Here is a 22769-nt window from a genome sequence, read left to right on the forward strand (position 1 = left end):
TGGCAGGAAGCTCAGTTGTTGAGATCAAGGATTAGATCCCATCACACCTTCCAATGAATGGCTGTCAGTGGACTCAGAACCAGAAAACTGTCTCATATAAGACTGCATTATGCCATTTTAAACTGTAGAAGAGACTGATATAAAAATTTATATAAAACATAGAACGCACTTTTTTCCCCAGTGTGAGAGGAGGATATTCTCAAACACATGGCTGAAAAAGAAAATGCAGCAGTGTGTGTCTTTAGTGACACTACCCAGAGTCAGAAGAAATTCCTACAGTGGCGTTTTCATTCAATAAGGCACCCATTCCCCAAATATATTTGCCTTGAGAGAAACATTCCACTATGATTTATTTGCTTGCACCACCTAGTGGATGTTAACCGATACCACAGAAACTGTTTGACTAACAAAGTTCCTGTTTTGTGAGAACACAATTTCTCAAACATACTTGATACAGAATCTCTCTCTCAGTGCAGGTTGCATTATACAGACTATATAATAAACAATATGGCACAACAAACTAACTTCTTCTACATCCTCAAAAGAGAACACTGCTTCAAAAAAGTTAAAATGTCCCCTCCCCACAAAAAGTACTTATTTTACCTGTATACAAATTAAACTTAACTATCAAAATAAAAGTATTGTAGGAACAGATATTCCATGATGCAGGCTAGATTTCTGAGCTCAAGGTACAAGCCAGTATACCTTTTGCAATGGCACACTATTTGGTATTGTACAGAACGTTAATGATGTGCAAAGGGAAACCAAATGACAACAAAGCTAAACTGTGATTCATTTTTCGTGTCATGTGCACTTCTCCTAAATACCAGTCATTTCTTACTGACAGGATCGCACTGCAGATAATATAGTGGTATCCAAATTTTGCATTCAAGGTTTAAGAAAATAGATGAAAAGATAAAAACAAATGTTTCATTTTCACTGGTGCAGAAGCCACCCCATCTAAATATATTTTTTCTATTTAGGCCTAGCATGTACACTTGTTCAACAGTACAGTTAATAAGAGGCCAAATCCTGAAGGGACTGTGCAACTCCTATTAAAGTATATAAGAAATTCATACAAACACAAGGCATATGCAATACTAGGGAAGAACTGCATGACATTTGCAGTGGAAGACTGATCAAGAGAATTTTGTTTGAGATAAGTCATAAATGCTCCAAGAAAAATAAATGCAAAACTGTTCTGACTTCCATGTCTTTTTGTATAAAGAACAGGGAGAAATCTACTTCATACGGTGTATGTAAAATCATGCCCAAGTCCTTCCTCCACCATAAATAATATTCAGCAAAAATGAAGCAATAGACATTACCAGCAGCACTGCAATGAAGTGTATGCAAAGCCCCAGGCTATTCATAGGTAAGATCTAAGGTGGTTAGGTGTCATCAACACTGTAGGACAGAAATAAATTTTAATGATGTCAGAGGACAAGTGCTTTGCAACCAAGAATACCCAACACAGTCCTCCAAGGTATAAAAATGCAATCGGTAATTATCAAGAAGGTTGTTTCAGGGAAGCAAAGTGTGTTTTGTTTCATCTACATCAGGGGTGTCCAATCTTTTTGAACGTGGGGCCGGATCACGACTTTTTTATCATCCAGTGGGCTGGCAAGCCATATTCAAAGACCTCACAGGAAGCAGTATCACATCAGGAAGTGATGTCACATGACCTTTGTCACTTCCTGCAACTTCATTGGTGTCAATGAAATGGGCCTGAAAATGTGTTTAAAATCCAAAATAAAAATGATATAAAAGCAATAATGAAATAATACCAAACACTTGACTGAAACAAACGCTGTCGCATAATGAAAGAAGCATAATGCAAGTCAACAGATCAAATGTGGAAAAGATATCAGCCAGGGTGGGAACTAATCAAAGGTGGAGGGATGTGTCTCGGCGGGAGACACCTGCACGGCGCTTTGCAGACTCCGCCGCTCACTGCCTTGCAAGGGGCAGGCGGGAGGGGAGGGAGGAGGGAGCAGGGGCTCCTCAGTGCATCCGAAAGGCTGCAAGAGAGACTTGCGACTTAGCCGGGCACAGCCGCAGCTGCAGCCGGGCACCGAGTGGAGCGGGGAGGGGAGAGCTGCTGTCACGCGCAGGAGCCACAGTCTGGGCTTCTCCTTGTCCTCCCGGCCACAGCCTCCCCGGGATGTGTGGGAAAGGCGCCCTCCACTCTGCCACTGCTCACCTCGTTGCCCCGGTGGCTACATGTGCCTGCGCCACCTCACATCCCCAGCAGCACATGAGAAGCGGCCCCCTCGGGACTCGGGGACTCACGCATGGGTGGCTGGGCCCGGGGAGACTCGCTGGGGGAGCAGGCACCGCCTTGTTGTGGGGCAGGAAAGGGCAGGGCAGGGCAGCGGGGCTGGCAAGGAGGCAAGCGCGGGCCGGCAGTGCCAGCCGCCACTGCTTCGCTTCCTGCATAGGGCCACTCCAGCAGCACAGGCATGGGCTTGTGTCGAGGCAGGGAGGCAGGGACAAGAGCACAGGCGTTCCTAGATGCACATCCTCCCTGCCAGTGACTGGCATGTCCCGGGCCCACAAGCGGAGCCGCTCCTCCGCCACCCAGCGGCAAAGTTCTCAGGTGAAGGCTCCATCCAGCGCCTGGCCTGAGCCCGCGGCACTGGGTGCAGCCGCCCGGGCAGGCACCAGCTCCTCGGGGCGGGCAGGTGGGTGGGGCCGCTCAGCAGCCACAGCCAGCACCGCCCCCGGCTAGGGAGGGGCCCAGCCCCACGAGGGACCCAGCCAGGCTGCACTGACGCAGTGCGTGTGGGAACCTTTTCCCTTCTGCAGCCCTTCAGCAACCGTTAGAAAGCTGCTGTGGGTCTGGGGGAGGGACAAGGGGTTTCCCATCGCAGCACCGCGGGCCACAGAAAATGCCTTGGCGGGCTGCATGGCGGCCCGTGGGCCGCATGTTGGACAAGCCTGATCTACATAAACAGACAGTTCAGAAATCCTGTCAAATTGTTTGAATAATTAAGTATGGTCCATCCCTACCCACCCCCGAACATACATTCTTGTACTTTTCTTATTTTTATAGGATTTAAAGATAGCAGGGACTTCATTCAACAAGGACTGGAATCAAATTTGGAGTTGAGAGCTGCACAGAAAGTATAACAGTGAATGATTCTTGCTTTCTGACTGAATCTGATGCTCAAGCAGGTAAAACCTTATGCAGCCTCCCAAAAGCAAATGCATGATGGCAACTGCCAAAGCAGTGGAAGGGCACAGCACCAGAGTTAATTCCCATCAGCAAATTGCTGTAGGACATGGAATGCATATAAAGAGAAAACTTAACAAAGAAAGAATCTAATTTAAAGCAGTCGCTGGTATTATCAGAACATCAAAGGCAAAGACAACTGACTGTGTGCGCGCGCACATTATTTACTCTATATAGCCTCTAATTCCTTTCTAGTGAAAGAGCCTCGCCCATGTAACTGTACACTTTCAGAATGGAGACTCTAATGTTCAAAGCCACTATTTTATTCATTCTTATACCCAGAAGTAATTTTACATATAATAAGAACACATAATAATCACATGGAGAACTTTAAGCACCCACACTGTGGGGTTGTTGTTCTTATTAAACCTTAACAAATTGGTCTATGCACTGTATTATGGAAGACTTTTACCAGGCCTGTCATACTACAATGTACTAAATGCTTTTCAGAAGCAAACATTAGGAGAAGTGTGTACTCATTAGAACCACAGATAATTAATAAAGATTTTCAGCACAACTTTTACTATATTCTTGAAAAAAAAATTCTTGTAGCAAAGCCCTTATTTTACCACCCTCTCTGAATATTTGCTTTTAAGAACCAAGGCAATTTTTTATTTTTATTTTGGAGAGAATCAGCAATTAAAGTGACTCTGATGGAATGAAGTTGAACATTTATCATACTTCTGGGTCTTAACATTTTTTTAATACTTTATTACTCGGTTCACTTACATTTCTAGTAACATTTCTGCTCCTTTCAAACCTTTTTTACTTAGCTTCTATCTAAAGCACCAGTCGTTGCTATGGTAACTTTGGCTCTCTTTTTCCACTGTTCAGGCAGGTTTTCATCAAACTAATTTTTTTAAAAAATTTGATCTGTTCCACAATAACAGTTCCTTGAGAAAGATGCTATATGCTGTATTATAGCAGAATCTCATTATTGCACACTGGAAGACTGGAAGAATTATTATGAATTGTTGAATTTAGCAAATTAATACATGAAACAATGTAAAAAAACAAGAAAATGTATACTCTGCAATTGTATTCTGATCACTGCTCAGTTAAAATATGCTAATACTTCATAACATAAAGCAGATGTACTGTATTATGATTTGCCAGGGTAATGATATCTTAGTAATAAGAGACTTTATGATCTTGTTTTTTTACGGGTGTGAGGAGAGGAAAAAACATTTCCACCATTGTTCTGCTTTTGTGTGGATCATGAGTGTTTGAAGACTAGTAAAGTGAGAACTGATACTGTCCGACTGTAGCTGCCAAGAAGTGTTTTAACCATTTCATTACCACTGCAGAACATTTGTGTTCAAACCTTCCTTATTTTGGAAAAGTTATTCTTGCTCATCCTCATTATATTTATAAGAATGTATTTCATAAGAATCAGAATAGAGACCCCAATACTGATCTGTATTCTACCAAGATGCTCAGTGAAGGAAGGTACATGACTATAATTTAGTCAGTATGCATTTGCTGGTATAAAATGTGAAAGCGTGTACCTACTGCAATTTCCTTCCCTTATAATCTTTTCTTCTCACCTCAGTTTCCCAGAATATTTATATATTTAACTAAAAATTCTTCAGGGTTGATTTGAAGACTGCTTGAAGTTATTGTTTTAATTTTTAAAAAAAAATTCTTTGTGAAGAAAAACAAGAAAACATTTTCTTATTTCTGACATTTCAAGATGTTAACACCTGCCCCTCCCAGTCCCAGATGCACCCCACCCCACCCCGCCTCGTAAAAAGTTTGTTTCTTCTTCTTTGTTATAACACAAACATGGGTAAGCAGGACAATTCCCAGCCCAATAAATGTAATTTAAAATTAAACATGGAGCATTTGACATTGTGGGGCAAAGGACAAAAATACAAATGCACATTATTCTAACAGTCATACTCCAAAAGCAGTCCCATTGACTTCAAGAGAACTACTCATATAATAAAGTACTACTCTACATGAGTACAGATATGAAAATTTGACCCAACAGATACAGACAACATACAGACAGTTAATTGTGCAATTAGTTTGTTACACAGATACACAAGACTAAATATTGAAACTAAAGGAGTCCTCTATGCTCTGTAAAAGAATAGCAGAAAAGACATGCTACACAATGTCTCCCAGAGCCCCTACTTCTATTATAAAACACTGAACTGTCCCCACACAGGGCTGTGAACTAGCTTAAGCTTTCAAACTAGCAACTAAGGGTGCTTACAGACATGGCACCCACTTCCCCCACCCCGCCAAAACCCAGTTTTATTTTCAGCTCAGTGCACCCCTGCACCAAGCACAGCACATGTCCAGAAGAGGAATCATGTCAGTTTGACCCATCTCGCCCAGCACCTGTATAGTTCACGTGCTTCAGTGACGCTTCTTGGTGCTTTTATTAGAGGCGATTCAATCAGTTGTTAGATAAAAGCCACGCCAAAAAGCCACGCTGAAGCATGCAAGCTATACAGACGCTGAGGAGCGGGTCAAACTGATGCGCTTCCTATTCCCAGAAAGTGCTGGGGTTTCCGCCACACACTCACATCTGTCAGTACCCAAAAACTGTATGGGCAGCAAGCCCCTGAGCAAGAAAGATCATCTCCTCCTTACAAGCAGCACAAGCCTATCATTTCCAAATACTGGAGAGGTCTGCAGATCTTGCAAGCAGTGCAACTCAGAGTTTTGGATCAAGAGACTTATATTCACCACTTATTAGTATTATTACCATACTAAGAGGGGGCAACATTATTTGCATACAGCATAAAATATAAAGAATTTACACCAAAAATATTAGAAAGAGTAAATCTTAAATCTAAGTATGTCCAGATTTTTGAGGATTTGGTTCTGTCACATTTTTTTCTCCATTCAGCTTTTATTTAACTTGTCAGTGACGGTATACTTTTCTTCAGGAATTATACAGATATGCAAATGTTCATCCCCTCACTTGAAAACTAGAAAAGCATAAGTGCATGTTATTTGGACAAATGATTGACAAAGTTTGAACCAATGATTTTATGCTTTTAATGATTCAGTGATTTCTCCCCCCTTCCCAAATATTCATTTTTGCTTTATCCAGTTTCACTAAACTTTTAAAATTACACCTTTCTTTAAAAAGGAAATTACCAATTAAGTTAAAAAAATGCTATAGATCTGCCTCACTTGATTTCAAGGTTTTTCCCTCCATGACATTTCTGGTAACATTGGGCATTTATACAAATACTTTTTTGTCCCATGATGCGTTGGAGATCTGCCACTTTGGAGCAGACTCCATTAATCGAGTCTGCTCTACATGCAGTTGTATAAGTGGCGAAATATGCATCAGCGCATAAAAAATGGCCACAGTGTACTTTTGAAGTAAAGCACCTCTGAGGTGCTTTAGTTCAAAAGTGTGCTGCCACCATTTTCTCAGTCAGCGGTGTGGCGCTTGCACATATAAAAATGCCCATTGACTTTTAATATATAATCATTCTCTCTCACAATTCTTATTATAGTTAGCAAAATAAACTGATTAGTGTATAGGAAACAATAGGCATAAAGTTAATTACTATACTAATTAAACTTTATATCAATTTAAATTACATTTGCTTTGTTGCAGTTTCAGGTTGTAAGACTGTACAAGCTAAATGTATGTTTCTGTGTAGATTATATATCTGTGTAGATCACTTCCTATAAATATGCCACTAAAAGAAACTGCTTTTTGGCTATGGTAACAACAAATAATACCTAGATATACTCTTGAGACACCAGTTCTACGTTTGATGTAGATCCTATTTTGTATATACTGTAAAAAGAGTGAAACCTATAAACAATGACAAAATGCACTCTTAATTTTCTTTTTGTCCTGATCAAAGTTTGAAGTCAACTTATCATTTGAAGGCCTTCTATATTAGACTCCATTCTACATCCAAAGCAAAATGTTATCTTAACCCCACAAACAAATCTAGTCAGTGTATATGATCACTAAAATAAATACATCTAGTATGGAACTTCCATGTGTGAATTCCAACCCACAGTATGCCAGTGTTTCTCTAAGCCATATATACAAAGGCTCTATCAATGTACATACATACAAAGTTCACTACAGCACTGATGATTTTTTAAAATACACTCTCAGTTTAGTGCCCTAACTTAATCTAACATGCAAAAAACCCACAAATAATCCGATATATGACCACCATATTGCTCATTCTTTTCCATGAGTAAGCATAAATACTTACAGTCTTAACCAAGAATAAATCATGTACTTTTCTAGCTTCATACAGATATTCAGTTTCTAATGAGAGAGCTGCAAGCATACAGATGTTAAGGCTTTTTCTCCCAGGGTAAAAATAGCTACTCCAGGAGAAAAATAACCTGGAAACAACCAAGGTTAAATTATTCCCAGGAGAGTTTCTCTTGGGACAGCAAATGTCTGCATACGCTGTGGCTTGTCTCAGAAAACAAGTAGTCCTCCAGGTTCACCCCCCCATCTCCTCCCCCAGGGAGACTGTGCCGCTCACTGGACTCTGCTTCTCCAGCACACTCCTTCCTTTACAATCCCTACATTGTGCTGCAGGGAAACACAGGCTGACCATAGGCAGTCTGAGTCAGCCAATCAGGGCTGCCCTATGCACTGCTGTAATCTGTCGCCAGGCAAACTAAGGGAGGTTGCAGAGAACGCTGAAATGTGTCCACAGGGCCCTCACCCTGCACGGACAGTGTTAGCATTGCAAGGTCTCCATTCTTCAGGGCCTCAGCATTTGAACGTCCGTGTATGAGGCTCTGGGCAAGTTTCTCTACCCAGAGAACAAACCTGGTAAAATTCTCTCATGTTATGTGAGTGAGTGTACGCAAACTGGTAGTTATATACAACCAGTCCTGAGAAGCCAACAGGAGCTTCTCACCTACCATTAGGACTCAGTATAATTGTCTGCTTTGGGGCTGATCGAATCTGAGCTTGTGAGCCAATCAACATCTAGCTTTTAATTAACTAAATAAGGGTCAATGATCTGAACACGCGCAAACACACAAACAAACATAAAGCAACAAATAGCTACAAGGTATAATTTGTGGGGCTTGGGAGGAAGGATGGAGTCGTTTTGGGTTTCTTTTGTTTGTTTTGGATTGTTGATTTTTTTAAACAGAGTAGCACTTACAAGTCCCAACAAGGTCAGGGCCTCAGCAGGAAGGTATCCCTACTTGGACTATTTTATAGACCAGTGATGCTCAACCTTTTGACCCCTCAAGTCAGATGAGTGTGGTAGGCCAGTCCACAGACTTGATCAAGCTTTCATACCAGGACCAAGCTCTGAGACCTGGTCGTGCCCCCAAACACCAGAACTGGTCTCCAAAAGGCTGGTACAACTCCGTCTCACCAGGATTGGTCCCCTGGAGCCTGGTACTACCCCCTCCCACTCCAGCACAAGAGGAGTGGATTCTGGGAGCCTGGTGCTGCCCCTCCCCAGCCCCCCACATTCAGGATTTGGCCCTGAGACCTGGCAATGCCCCCACCTGGCCCTCCATGCTGGGAATCAGTTGCCAGATCCAGCACTCAGGCCCCAGGACTCTCTATACAACCAGAAATTTTGGGGAGGGGAGGGGAGAGGGAGCAGTGCCACCATTCTCCCACCTCAAATTTCTGGACCCATAGGGAGCCCCTCCACGGGCTGGATGACACAGGCCACAGGCCTGATGTGGGCAAGGGATTGAGCACTAGGGCTGTGCAAAATGTCACTGACCATTTTGTTTCAACATTGTTTCGACCAATTTTGAGGTCAAAACAGCAGAATTAGAATGAAATAAAGCCCGTCACAATAGCCTCGAAACAAAACGAGGCTAGTCAAAACATTTTGAAAGTTGAAACATTTTGACCATTGGCTGAGGATGGGAAGTCAGTCCATCTGGGCTGACTTTCTATCCCCAGTGCAAAATCCAGCAGGAGATGGGAAGTCAGCCCAGCTGGGTTGACTCCCCACCCCCTGCGCTACAGCCCCCATCCCCGGCGCTAGATCATGCCGGGGGACGGTGAGGCAGCCCAGCTGAGCTGCTTTCCCATCCCCATCACTAGATCACGCAGGGGGTGGGGAAGCCTGCTCCCGTCCCCTGTGCAATCTAGTGTGAGGGATAGGGAACCAGCCCACCTGGGCTGACTCCCCATCCCCAGCGAAACGTCAAATCAGCGTCAAAGCAGCCTTTCTGTTCGACGGAAAGGAACAGAGCAGGTGTTTTGACTCAAACTGAAATTCGAAACAAAACGCTGTTCCATCGAACCGTTGAAACGGAATGGTGCCGTTTCGCACAGCCCTACTGAGCACCCATTATAGACTGTCAATTTGGGCACTCACTTAGGAGTAGTGACATCTAAGTTTGGATCTCCTTTCACATACAGTAGGCCATTAGAATAAAAACCAAGCCAACTCAGAGCCATATTTGAGTAAATAATCTGAAAAATCTCACTACATACAGCTGAAACAATGTCCCCACGTCTCCTTCCCAAATTGCTTTGTGGACTTGCACAGTGGGCAGTACCAACAATTAACAAAGCCATGAGATTCATAAGCAATTATGCAAAAAGGGACTCAGTGTTCATGAATATATTCAGTCCAGCCTTTAACTGTTTGTGTGTGCAAAATTTCCAGTTCAGGGATATTATAATGTATAGCAGTTTATCCATCATACAGATATATCATATATTTTTATGGGGACATTTATAAAGCTTTTTAAGCATCTAATAAGATAGAAGGCAGTTCAGAATCCTTCATAATAAATTACCTATTAGTGAAAGCTCTTAACAGAGGGAAACACACATAAAGAAAAAAAAGGAACCAAAGCACTCTGACAGCTAAGGAAGAAACAGAGGTTATGTCCTCCGTGGCTGAGATTCAAAGCAGTTTCAGTTAGTGACTGTTCTGCTCCAATTCCCCAGATAAAATTTAGACCTACAGCAAGCAGTCTTCATTTCTATTCTAGTCTAGTGAGATAGTCATGGTTCAGATTTTTAAGTAACCAATAGAAAAACTCAATTGGGAGCTATGAAGCTTAAATATTATGTTACAGTTAAATTGAGATAAACCCTACAGTTACTATAGGACGATTACTGAATTCCCACAAACTAAAACAGTTCATAAATTGCTAGATAAAACTTCTGTTCAACAATTCCCAATAGAAAAAATATTATTCAAATTTTAACCTACGTGAAATGTGTGTGGGGCACCAAGTCTCAATTGCAGGTAATGCAGGACAAAAACAACAGTCAGAAAAACTAAGTAATACCATCTTGGACATTTTTTAAATCTTCTTTACACGTAATACAATTATTAAATAATTATCCTTATTAATATTCTCTTTTCATACCGCTCACATTTACCTGAGCACTCTCTCACCTTAGAAAATGACTGGGTTTCCAGTTCTTAGAATTGCGCTGTTAATGAGAAAACTCACAGATAAAGAACAAGTGAGGTTTGCCCCTAGTTTTTGACAGCTTCTGCCAGCACCAACCAGTGCACTAGGTCCTCTGCACCAGTGTCAGCCATGAGAAAAATGTGTTGACATAAATCAGGCACAACCCTCCTGCCCTTCTGAGAGTCCAGATGGGGTTTACACACATAGAAATGCAGGCAGTGCTGGCCAGCAAAGTGCATTAAACACATATCCTCAATAATTGCTGCTAGCAAAGCTAGAATCCCAGCCACAAGCTAGCTCTACCCTGTTTTCTGCATAATCCTCATAGGAATGGAGGAGAAGGATCATCTGCTCTCTCCAGCAAAATCCCCTTCCTTGTAAGGGCAGTGCACTGCTAGTACAGTAGAGTGTAATGGACCTAATGAACTACTGGCCCAGAGAAAAGGTGTTGTATCAGAATGTCTCACCTTGCTAGATCAGGGGTCGGCAAGCTATGGCCTGTGGGCTGGATCTGGATCACAAAAAAGTCTAATCCAGCACCAGGAATCATTCATTCTCTGTTCTGCAGCGCTCCCCTCCACTGCAAAGCTTGACGTTCCAAAACATTTGAGCACCCTTGCTACAGAGGGGCTTGCTCAGAGGGTGTGTGGGGGAGAGAACGACACTTCTGGCCCCCAGCAGCAGCAATCCAAGAGCAGCACCAGTTGCCATCTTTGCTGCAGCCCCCTCCACGCCTCTGGCCAAGGAACCCCACAAGTCATGCTCTTCCCCGGAAATTGACAGATTGCCATCTGGAAGGGGTGGGAAAGGGGCGGGAAATTGACAGATTGCCATCAGGAAGGGGTGGGACTTCCAGGGCCCCTTGACCAGAGGCATGACCGGGGGGCCCTGCCACAAAAAAATCTCGCCCCCCGCTTCCTGCCCTTCTGTGCTTCAGGACACACCAGGGCTTCCTGGCCTATTCTGTTTTTGTAGCACTCTTTCCCCCCTCCCTGCTTACTGCAAATTCTGTGCTTTTACACTGGGACCTACTGATTTTGCAATTTCTGTGAAAATCACAAAAATCACAAATTCAGTAGGTCCGTAGTCATAAGATCAGACTTGCACATGCAAAACATTGCAGACCTCTGTGCACAATAATTTCTAAACAGAACATATAAGATTGGTTTTACTTCCCAGTATGTGTGAATTCTTAGCCCTGATCCAGCACACAAACACTTGAGTTCATCCTTAGCCCTGACAGACTATGTTACTGGTTCTCAACTTTGTCAGACTTAAGGCACCTCTCAAATTAAAAGCAGCTCTCAGCTTTCACTCTTTTCTTACTACAGAAAAACAGAGCAATTGTTCCGTAGCAAAGAACTCCGAAAGATGACAACAGGTCAGAATGGTTTTCACACTATGGATTCCTATTTGAAAACTCAAGAGATTTTCTTGCGAATCATGTGTAGGTGTTTACACACCTACTAGTGCTAATATTGTGTAGCACCCAACAGCACCCTTAAAGGAATCTCACAGCACCCTAGTTGAGAATAACTGGACTACTCACCTGGTTAAAGGTAAGCATGAATTTCAACATTCATACTGGATAAGACCCAGGCTAGCTAACTATGACAGTCAAAGTCTTTTTCTATGCAGAAGCAGCTCTTCAAGTGATAATGAATCCAAAAGTTTGCCATGGGTACAAAAAACAATGCAAAAAATAAAGAAAGGCAAAAAAGTAGTTAAAAAATGTTAGAGGGATGCTGTTAATTTAAAGATAATATCTTGTTGGAAAAATCTTCTACATGCAGTTGGAGAAATTATACTTGAAATATGCAAACTGAAAGATGCTAACAGAAAGATCAAGAAAAAAATATTTTCTATTTTACACCTGGGTATTTGACATAACTAGCTTCATTTCCCGCCCACCCCATCCCCACATTGTCAAATGGCTCTTTATGTATAGGGAGTTCACACTGCAACTGGCAAAAAATATATTAAAGAATGTAAAAACCTGGCAGTGGAAGCCAGGGTTAGCATATAATAACTGAAATAACTATTTTTACTAGATTAGATTTCTGCTTGTCTATTCCTCTAATATTGGAAGAAACTCAAGAGATGGCAGCTGGAGTTCAGCAACAGGCTGCTCTTTTTTCTTACAAAGAGACAAGCTTAGAACGGCTGCTTCCATTCTATAATAAAGGTAGGTATCCTGAAGCAACAAAATATAAAACACACAACATAAAGCATCTCTGTTTAGGTGAGGGATATTACATGTAGAAAAATGAAGAGTGCAGCAAACACAGGTAATCCTCTGCTCTAACCAATAACAGTTAGTTATGGAAGTTAATGCAGGTTTTCAGGTGAGCGTTATGACCTTGACTTCTACTGGCACTGAGGCCAACAGAATCAATCAAACCATTCAAATACCTAATGAAATACTGGGAAAAATTGCATCTGAAGGTACAGAGACTGAACCAGTACCTCACCTGTGTTAGGTACACACTTTCATTTTTGCCAGTTGCTATGGGCTCCTACACATGCGCAGGGAGGTTGCCCCAATGCACTGTAATTACAGCTGGAGCATGATAATTACTGCACTCTAACAGACTCCAGTGTCACGTGTATTAGCATCCCTATGCTACAAAATGGTGGTGGGGGCGCTTTAACTAAAGTTAATTTGGCAAGCTTTAAAGTGCTCCTGCCACCATTTTTCAGCACAGGGACATGTGATGCTCAGGATGCTTTAATTAGCACAGCTCTTAGGGACACATTAATTAAAGCATGCCTCCCCCCAGAGCACATCTATAAATGCCCTATAATACTATCTATCTATCTGAGTAATGCTGTACTCCTGGCAACTGACTCCAATACCCATTGAGTAAAATACAGCCATAATAAACGGTGGTAGTTTATTATCTACTAATAATCCCTTATACATCACTGCAATTTTAGCTATATTCATCCCTGTTTCTATGTTTAAGCAAGTTTCAAACATTTGTTTTATTCATAACAGAATTTATCATTTAAAAATGTATTGTTCTGGGCAAAACACTAAAGTGATTACCACAGAAATCACCACAAATTCTGATATCTATCTAGGTGTGTATGCTCACCTGCCCACACCCACATAGACAGATTTCACCAATGCAACAAAACTCCTGTCTTGTCTTTATATTCCAAATTGAATTTGACTTTGGGCTGAAGGTGTGTAGAACTATCCCCCTTCGCCTGTGCAGGCTAATAAATAGCTTTTAAAGTGTTTTTCACACTACTCAATTTAGCCAAAACTTTTCAAGCTAAGATTTGCCCAACAGAAATAGTCAGCCTTAAGCATTAATGGTAGCTATCTAGCTGCTGATCTATGAAGTTCAGCTTGCCTATCCATAGTTACCATTCAGGTCTCTGGTTGCCTTTAGGAACATCTATCATATCATAACCTTGCAGACCGCAGAATACAACAACAGAGTTTGATACGATACAAATAGTATATGTATTCTGTACTCAAACTGATTATCTCCCCTACTTCCCTGATAAAAGATTCCTTCTCTTCTCTTTCATATTTTGGTCTTCCTGTAGAAATACCATTTCTTGTATCTTACTGATGTTATTTAGTTTTGTTTATATGCTTACTAGTTAGTGTCTTTGGTGCAATTTCCTGCTTATAAAAACATGTTTGATATATTTACTGTACAGTCAGTAGACCAGGTCCAACAGGTTTTGTTGGGTTTTTTTTAAAGGTCAGTCCTGCCACATAAGTAACATTCCAGCCTACCAACAAATTTAATATGATAATGCTGACATATTGCTTGAAAGCTCCACTGCTTGTGCACATTAGTAGATGTATTCAGCATGTAGAATCCCCTCCAGCAATTTCAATATTAACTGTAATTTCTATAGCTTTCTGATCTACTAGACCAGACAGACAACAGTCATTTAACAGCATCAGATTCACTGTGTGTAGCAGAGAAAAAAAAAAAAAAAAAACACATAACCCAGAAAGCCTCTTTTTACCAATGTCGCAGAGCACTTGGGTACCCTGCTCCTAAAGAGGGGAAAGTGCTGGGGAAAGAGCCCTAGCAGTGAGTAAGGAACCTACCTGTTGGTCACCAGGGCAACTAGAGTAATTAATGACCCACACCTGCCAGCAGTTAGCTGACTGAAAGGGGCAGGGCCTGGCACATGTAAACCCCATGGCAGAGAGTTCCTTGCTGGCAGCCAAGGGGGAAGGAGCTCTTCCAGGGAAGAGAGGGGAAGCCTGACTGCAGGAGCAGCATCTGACACTGCTGAGGGATGGAGTATTCCCCGGTAGGCTGGAATGATGTTTTAGCCAGGAGGCTTTAATTTATGTTACAGCCCAAGGGCTTGTGCTGTGTTGCTACTTAAACACTGGTGGTTTGGGTGAGGCTATTAGGGGTTGGAGGAGGCCTCACAGGGGACCCCCAGCAGCGTGGGGACCCCAGCACCAGCAAGGGCGCAGCATTTGGGGTGCACTGACCCCAGCCCCAGAAAGGGGGCAGTTGAGAAGCCCCAGAGAGGGGGCGTTGATGAGAAGCCCCAGTGCGGGTGTGGCGAGCCCTAGAGAAGGGGGCAGCATTGTGAGAAGCCCTAGAGAGAGGGGCAACATTATTGTGAGAAGCCCCAGGAGAGGGGGTAATCTTGCAGAAGCCCCAGGAGAGGGGGCAGCATTGGCGAGTGCCAGAGAGGGCGCAGAGCAAGACAGGGCCGCATATGGCCCAGAGAAGACAAGGGGGCCAAATTATAACAAGGCCCTGACCGAACAACATCAGTTCCAGCTGCGAGGCTTGGGACGTGGTAAAGAGGTGGCTGGAGCCACGCATAGCCCATAAGGCTAGGGTGCCCCGAAGCACCCATTGCAGAGCAGGACCCACAAGGGGTCTGTGAGTCCACAGGGTCAGGTATTACAACAAATCGTGTCCAAGAGGACGTAAGGCAGCCTCCCATACATTTATTCTCCATCAAAGACGTGGCGGGAGAGAAGTGAGGGTGCCCTTTGGGCCAACTTGGCACAGGAAGGGGGCCTTGGGGAGATCACGGCCATCCTGCAGGACCCAGCACCGTATCAACCAGGCTAGAATCTCTCTTCACATACATCATACATACATATTCCTGGTCTGTCATAGTTGCTTCAGGTCTTTTCCTCTCATTTCTTGGGATGCTATGTAAACCCAAATGCAAATCTCCCTCCACCCTACTACTGGGATAATTTAATCATTTTAGTGGTGAGGTTTTGTTCCCTTCCTTTTCTTTTGGTGCTTTTTTTTCTTCCCACACATTATAGAGTATTACACTTTCATTTGAGAATAACCAAATCTTTAGGAATACACAATATAGGAAAATAAATTAGATTCACCCTTCAGATCATACTAATGATCTGATCAGACTCAGAAATTAACACTAAGACTCCATTAAGACATGGAGAAAAATCTCTGCAATTTAAGTAACAGCACTGGTAATCAAACAACAAGAAGTCTGTTCTGCTAACATATAAAACCCAGGAAAGGTGTGGAAACCTGGGTGTGCCAATATTAAAGCAAGACCACTTTACTAATCTTTTAGGAACTGTTTTACTATGTGAACAGGATAAAGGGCACCTATACACATCACAGAGCTCTGCTCCAACTCCTGCTAATTATTAGCACATGTCAGAGCAGACTTGATTAAGCGAGTCTGCTGGAGCATCCTAATTAACATGCTCCAGCATCATCTGTGTTATGTGTATTCAGCATCCTGTTTCAAAATGGTGGTGGGGCACTTTAACTAAAGCTTGTCCAATGAGCTTTAGTTCAAACACTCCTGCCACCATTTTGAAATGCAGGACACTGAATGCACATGATGCTGCAGATGCTTTAATTACAGTGGCTCTCAGAGCTGTTCTAATGAAATCACCCCCTCTCACCCCCTCTCACCCCCCACCCCAGAGCATGTGTATAGATGTCCAAAATGCCCCTCCTTCCTCCACTGCTTTGGATAAGATTCAAATTTTCAGTGGAAGAAATTTCTGACCATCTGGAACGTAATCCCTCAGACACTCAAAAAACAAGTGTAAGCTCCTTCACAATATTGAAGTGGGCAAGAACTGAGAGTGCGTGTGTCTAGTTTAATGCCAAACAAAAAAAATATTAAGGTTGCTTGAGCCCAGGAGCCCTGCAGACCTGACAGTTATGTGCTCAGGTCCATTTTTAAGGACATAAAAAGGATGACAACAGACAAAGTCCACTAAAAAAATAAAACAAAAATACCTGAGACCTGGTAGTCCAATAATCACTGGCTCAGCTTATTTGCTTGTTGCCTGTAACCCCTTGAAACCCTTAAAATTCTTATCTCAGCCACATAGATCATAAAAAGTAAGCAAATACTAACAATTAGCAGCAGTTTTAGTGCCCACAGTCTAGTAGTGCCAATATCTAACAAACACTGATACAAATAATGATCCCTATTGGGCAAGATTATCATAATCTCTCAAACTGACTAAAACCCAGAAAAAAACACTTTGCATTAGAATTCTGATCTCTGAAATGTCATATACCAACATTACAAAAAAAAAAAAATCAGAATAATTTGAACGTTTTTCTTGGAACATAACTGAGGATGTGCATGTTAAAAGAAACATGGATTTCAATGTAGCATGTTGGCAGAAAAGCAAAAGGTGATTTCCTAGGTGAATTTAAAAAGTATAGCAGGAGACCAGAAACTTAAATGTAAAAATCAATTAAGAAAAAGATTATGCAAGAAAGAAAAGGTGAAAAAAAACCAATGGGAAACATTGAGAATACACTACAAAGGGAGAGAGAGAAAAGACACTGTAGATAAGAGTGGACAGGGGGAGGTTAGAGGATAAAAATAGGTTAAGTGCTCATTTATCTGTCAATCAGGCAGATATTCTCATGAACTGAGGTGCTGTCAAAATATGCTTTAAGATTTACTTACAAACTTTCTGTTTGACAATTAACTACTTTAGATGTTATTCATTTGTGCTAATCATTTCTACTGGAAGTGGACAGATGAAAGTGTTAACAAAAAATGCACACTGATTTTGGGCTTGATCCAAAGTCAACTGAAATTAATAAAATTTCACATTGCCTGAAATGAGCTTTGGATCAGATTCTTGGATAAGCTTTTTTGTTGCAAGACTTCCAGCGTGCATTACCAACATATACACTTGACAGCACATTCTGATGTTAGCATTTATTTAAGGAGGCAACATCTGTATGCACAACAAAGCAATATTCACAAGGTGTTGTGTTGTCTCTTTTACTAAAGATGACAAGCATCAGCTTTTTTTACCAATGAAAACTGGTAGCAGGAAACATACCAAAAATGATCCAAACCTAAAATAAAATTGGAAAAGAAAAATTCTAGACAAATATCTGAATCAACAGTTACAGTCTTGCAAATAATATATATTCTATGAAAAACCACAAACATGTAACGTAAAAAGTGGGTTAACGTAAAGGATAGCACCTTTAATATAGTAACTAGAGAGCAAAATTTACCTCCTGATATGATAATGACCCTCTGGCCTCCATCTTACTATCTGACATGCTGTCTTGAAAGGGGAGCTGTGCTCTGATTTATGTGGAAAATCAACCGGGTAGCCCAAAAGAAATTTCCCATAAATGACAATGTTCTCGTCTGCTTGGCCAACAGTGAAGGGCACAGAAAAATCAACCTCCACAGTAAGGAGTCAGAATTCATTTGCCTGTTGTCAGAAATCTTACTCCAATCAAAGTTCATAATGTAATAATAAATAAATAAAATGGAGCCAACACAGAAAACATTGTGAAACTGCAGTAGTGTGTTTCATCCTATGCCTGAGTGTACCCAGGCTCATGGTAGATAAGGCTCCAGGTATAGGTTTCTCCCAGAGAGTGGCAGCCATTTGGTAATCCCTAGCATCTCCAACTGGGGTCCCTGTGCAGGACATTAAGCCCTGTGCACAACTGTAGGAAATACGTTATTTTTAGCTTATCTGAAGACTACAGGGACTTGTCTAGTGTCACCAGACCACAGGAAGGGATGACACAGAGCACAGAATGCCACTCTACATGCACTAAACCAGGGGTGTCCAACACAAAATCGGCCCTGAGGGCTTGATGAGGGTAGCTAGGTTGGTCTGATGGCCCAAACATCTAGATATTATGAGGAAGGAGTAAACATGTGGACTCATGGGGAAATCTAAAGGAGCAAGTATCACAAATATTTTATACATTTTATCCTTCAAGTTAGAAATCTATAGAACTCTTTTCTTCTTTCTAAATAAAACTTTAAAAATTAGCACATTTTCTAACATTACACAGAGCTGTGGCCTCTGTAAGATAGTAATTTATCCATCATTAAATGGGGTATGTGATTATCTACAGCATCATTTTCAACTGTAATATATTTAAAATCTAGCCAGCTTTTTATGCCTATTAAAGCTCCTTTTGATTCTGTCAGTCATTCTTATGTATTTTCCCTTGACTCTTCACTATGCAAATTTTAGTCTACAGCATTAATTCTGGCACTGTATTTGTTCTGTTAATACAGTACTGTTGTCCCCATGTGAATTTCTCTTTTTTACATTAATAAATATAGCAACATATACACCAGCTTTGTAAGGTCAATTAACTGCTAAGCAGGTGATCAGAAAAGATAAATATATTTGCAAGGGACTTATGGGAATTTAGTAAGTGTTGGTAACTACTGTCCCTGTATCACACTTTGAATCATTTACTGAACACAACTGGAAGACCTTACAACAAAAATAAAATGGATGCTTATTTTATTAATGTGTCTCACTTGCAATACATGGAACTTACCCACAAAGTTTACAGATGAACAAAATTATTTGGTGATGTATAGAGTACTAACAAATTCATAACTGCATACAGAAGGACTGATCCAATCTCAGGCCAGAGCACAATAAAGCAACTGTTAACAGTTAACAGACCAGTAGCTAATTTTTACACATTATTATTTAAGGATGAATTATATTAAATTAAGTTTTGGACTGTAACTTTGTTGAAGAGTACCAAATAAAGGAAAGATGTATACTCTAGTTATGTTGCATATATATAAAATCCCAAGCCTTTCCTCATTTCCTGACCTAAAGGCAATACAAATTAATAATATAAAAACTGTTAGCACATTCATTAGTACATGGGAATTAATATTGTGTACCACCTAGGGGCACCACCTAATAACCTGCAATCTTTTAAAAATAGTGTTCTAAATAAACAGTGCTGACAGTTTTATATTTAGCACGACTGCCATCTTCTGGTTTAAAGTAGCCACAGTAGTCTAACCCACAATTACAGCTGTAGCTAATAAAGTTCCATATTTTAATATATGCTGTTTCAATGAATCTCTTTGGAAACAAATCATCCAAAACACGATAACAGGACTTCCACTATAACAATTTTACATGTTATAATGTTATTGTTTTTATGATGTACAATGTACAAAGTCCCAATCTAAAGAAAGTCTATGGAAAACATAAGCAAAGACTATTCAAGACAAACAATGCAAGCGAAGTACAGCTGCTGCCACCAAATGACAGGCAAATACAGAAACTATCATTAAAAAGACAGTAACTCCCTTAGCATGAAGAACAGTTACAAAATACTGAAAATGCTGAGGAAGATGAATCATTATCATCTCAGGATAATACTGAGGCTAAGAGCAGAGCAAGATCTAAACAGAGAAATGGACATTTCTGTGAACAAGAGCACAGTTACGGAACTAAAGATTAAAAACAAGAAAAGTTAGGAACAAATATAAACCCTATGGCTTCTAAGCATAAACCAACCTAGTAATCTTGAAACCAGTACCTCCCTCTCTCCTTTTTCCTTTTAAAAAAGGCACACCACCATGGCACTTTACTGTCCTTTCCTGTGCCTAATGAGACCAGTGGTGAGAGCCTGCCTGCGAAGGCACTGTACACATGATAAAGACAGTCAAAGTGTGCTGCTACCATGTCCTTGCTGCCTGCCTTGACACAATTTGGAGGTGGCACCTAGTAGCAGTAATACCACAGTATGCCCACTTGGCCTGGCACACCATGTACAAGCTACCTATCGCGAAGAGAACAGGCAGTATCCAGTGGTGGCTGCTGCATGGGGCCCTGGCCACAAGTATGTTGTCCCCACTCAGACCTGACACCATTAGTGGCCTGCCATTTCTGTAAGGACGAGGTAATTCCATGTCTTCCAGAACTGTCCCTGGCTGAAGACACTCTTTGTTGTCCTCAGCAACCTGTTAGGCACACTAGACTTGAACTTCTCCAAAACTATCTTCTCTATCCCATACTGAATGGCCAAAGGAAGCATGATTTGCCTGGTCAATTTTCTGCTGGGTTGGGCCATGATGGTGACTCTGAAAAGTTGCTGAAACCAGCTTGCAGGAGCCAGCTCCAATGACACCCTCCAACTTTCTACTTCCTGGTCCCCATGTGTGTCACATTTTAATTTGCAGGGGTTTAGGTTGTAGCCGTGTTGGTCTAAGGACATAGGCAGACAAGGTTCCTTGGGTGAATTTGATATTTTTTATTAGACCAACCCAAATAGTTGGAGAAAAGTTATTAAGCAAGCTTTCGGGTTCAAAAACCCTTCGTCAGGCTAAGGAAGTTTCAGCAGTTGGTGTGTGCTCTTCTTGGATTAATTTGGATACTTCACCTTGCAACAAAATCTGGACCAATTTCTGCCATGCTGGGCTACTGAGGGGTCCCTCTGCAAGGGGGAAGACAGACAGTTGATCCTATGTGGGTAACCCTGTGAGAAGCACAAGGAAGAGGGTTTTAAGCTCCAGCGACATGGGTTTTTTGCTACTAAAAAGTGTTTCATACTCAGCCCTCTAAGAGGGGCACACATCTTTCCATTTTCATGATTTGTGTTAATATTTGTATAATAAAGATTTTTTTTTTTTAATCAAAAATCTCTCTCAGGCCCACCACAGCCAATCAATGTTTGATATCCACCCTGAACGATCCAGTCATGCTAGAGAGGACTAAAGTGTGCTTCTCAGAGAAGCAGGAATACACAGTAATATCTCTGGTCTTTCAGTATATTCATTTTGGAGATGAGAAAAAGAAAAAGCATAGGAAACAGTTGAAAAAAAATTTTTAAGTATAAGAATATTTGCCATTGGCATATGCTACAACGAACCTCCAGTTACCTACATTTGTTTTCTTATTGCATGAAAAGCATGAAGATCCCTCCCTACTCTACATCCCAAGTACCTTTTTAAACAGGAATAGCCCATTAAACTGGTTGTCTAACATTTAACTTTTAGGTATTTAAGCCACTTTAATATGAGTGTCCATCACTCATTTTAGTCAACTGTTAAACTAGGAAACTGAAAACGTGAAACTAAGACACGTATGTGCTGACATCCCTGCTTTATGGTTCAGAAGTGTGGACTACATATGCTAGGCACATCAAGAGACTGAACAGCGTCTACATGAGATGTCTGCGTAAGATACTGAAAATAAAGTGGGAAGACAGAATACCAAACAGAGGTACTGGAGCATGCAGCGCTGACACACTTAGAAACCACTATCAAGAACAGGAGGCTGCGAAAGATCAGCCATGTCAGGAGACTGGGAGGAGACCGTATCCCCAAGAATATTTTATATAACAAGATTCAGGATGGCTCTATAAAGTGAGGTCACCTTCTATGGCAGTACCATGATCTGTGCAAAAATGATATGAAGTGGTTTGACATCAACATATAAAGCTAGGAGATGCCTGCAGAATCCTGTCCAGTCTGGAGGGAACATATGGCACTGAGTGCAGCTCAACATGAAGTGGCTTTGATCCAGAGGATGGAAGCAAAGTGAGAAAGAAAAAAGCAGCAGGCTGTAAACTTGGACTCCAACTCAGACAACATATGGATCTGTAAAACTTGTAACAAGCTGTGTCGCTCTTGAATTGGGCTTGTTCAGCACAAATGGATTAATCAGGCATCTGAACAGACCTCTTACATGTACACAATGATCCAGAGGATCAACAGTTGCTTAAACTAGGAAGTTTAATTATCCAAGGTAATGAAGCCAAGATACCTTTACATTGCCATATTGTGAATCTACTTCCTGCTACTGCTCACAGATGAAAAGGTCATGCATAATGTTGACTGCTACTTCCCATTCTCAAATATCTCTTCTTGAAAAAAGGAAGTA

At 41.4% G+C, this 22769-nt stretch overlaps 1 protein-coding gene across 9 annotated transcripts in view; it reads right to left on the reverse strand.

Moving 5' to 3' along the window:
• PIGK (phosphatidylinositol glycan anchor biosynthesis class K) overlaps positions 1-22769 on the reverse strand; it is a 143837-nt gene that overhangs the window by 79917 nt on the left and 41151 nt on the right. The window contains exon 11 of one of the 9 annotated variants that reach the window (XM_059727961.1): positions 19360-21363. The exons of the other annotated variants lie outside the window; for them this stretch is intronic. Within the exon in view, the coding sequence (XP_059583944.1) occupies positions 21306-21363 (58 nt within the window). The 3' untranslated portion in view covers positions 19360-21305. Of the gene's footprint in view, positions 1-19359; positions 21364-22769 lie in introns of those variants that run through there. 9 annotated transcript variants of the gene reach the window in all.

Source organism: Alligator mississippiensis, chromosome 5 (assembly GCF_030867095.1).
Source record: "Alligator mississippiensis isolate rAllMis1 chromosome 5, rAllMis1, whole genome shotgun sequence".
Classification (NCBI taxonomy): Eukaryota; Metazoa; Chordata; order Crocodylia; family Alligatoridae; genus Alligator; species Alligator mississippiensis.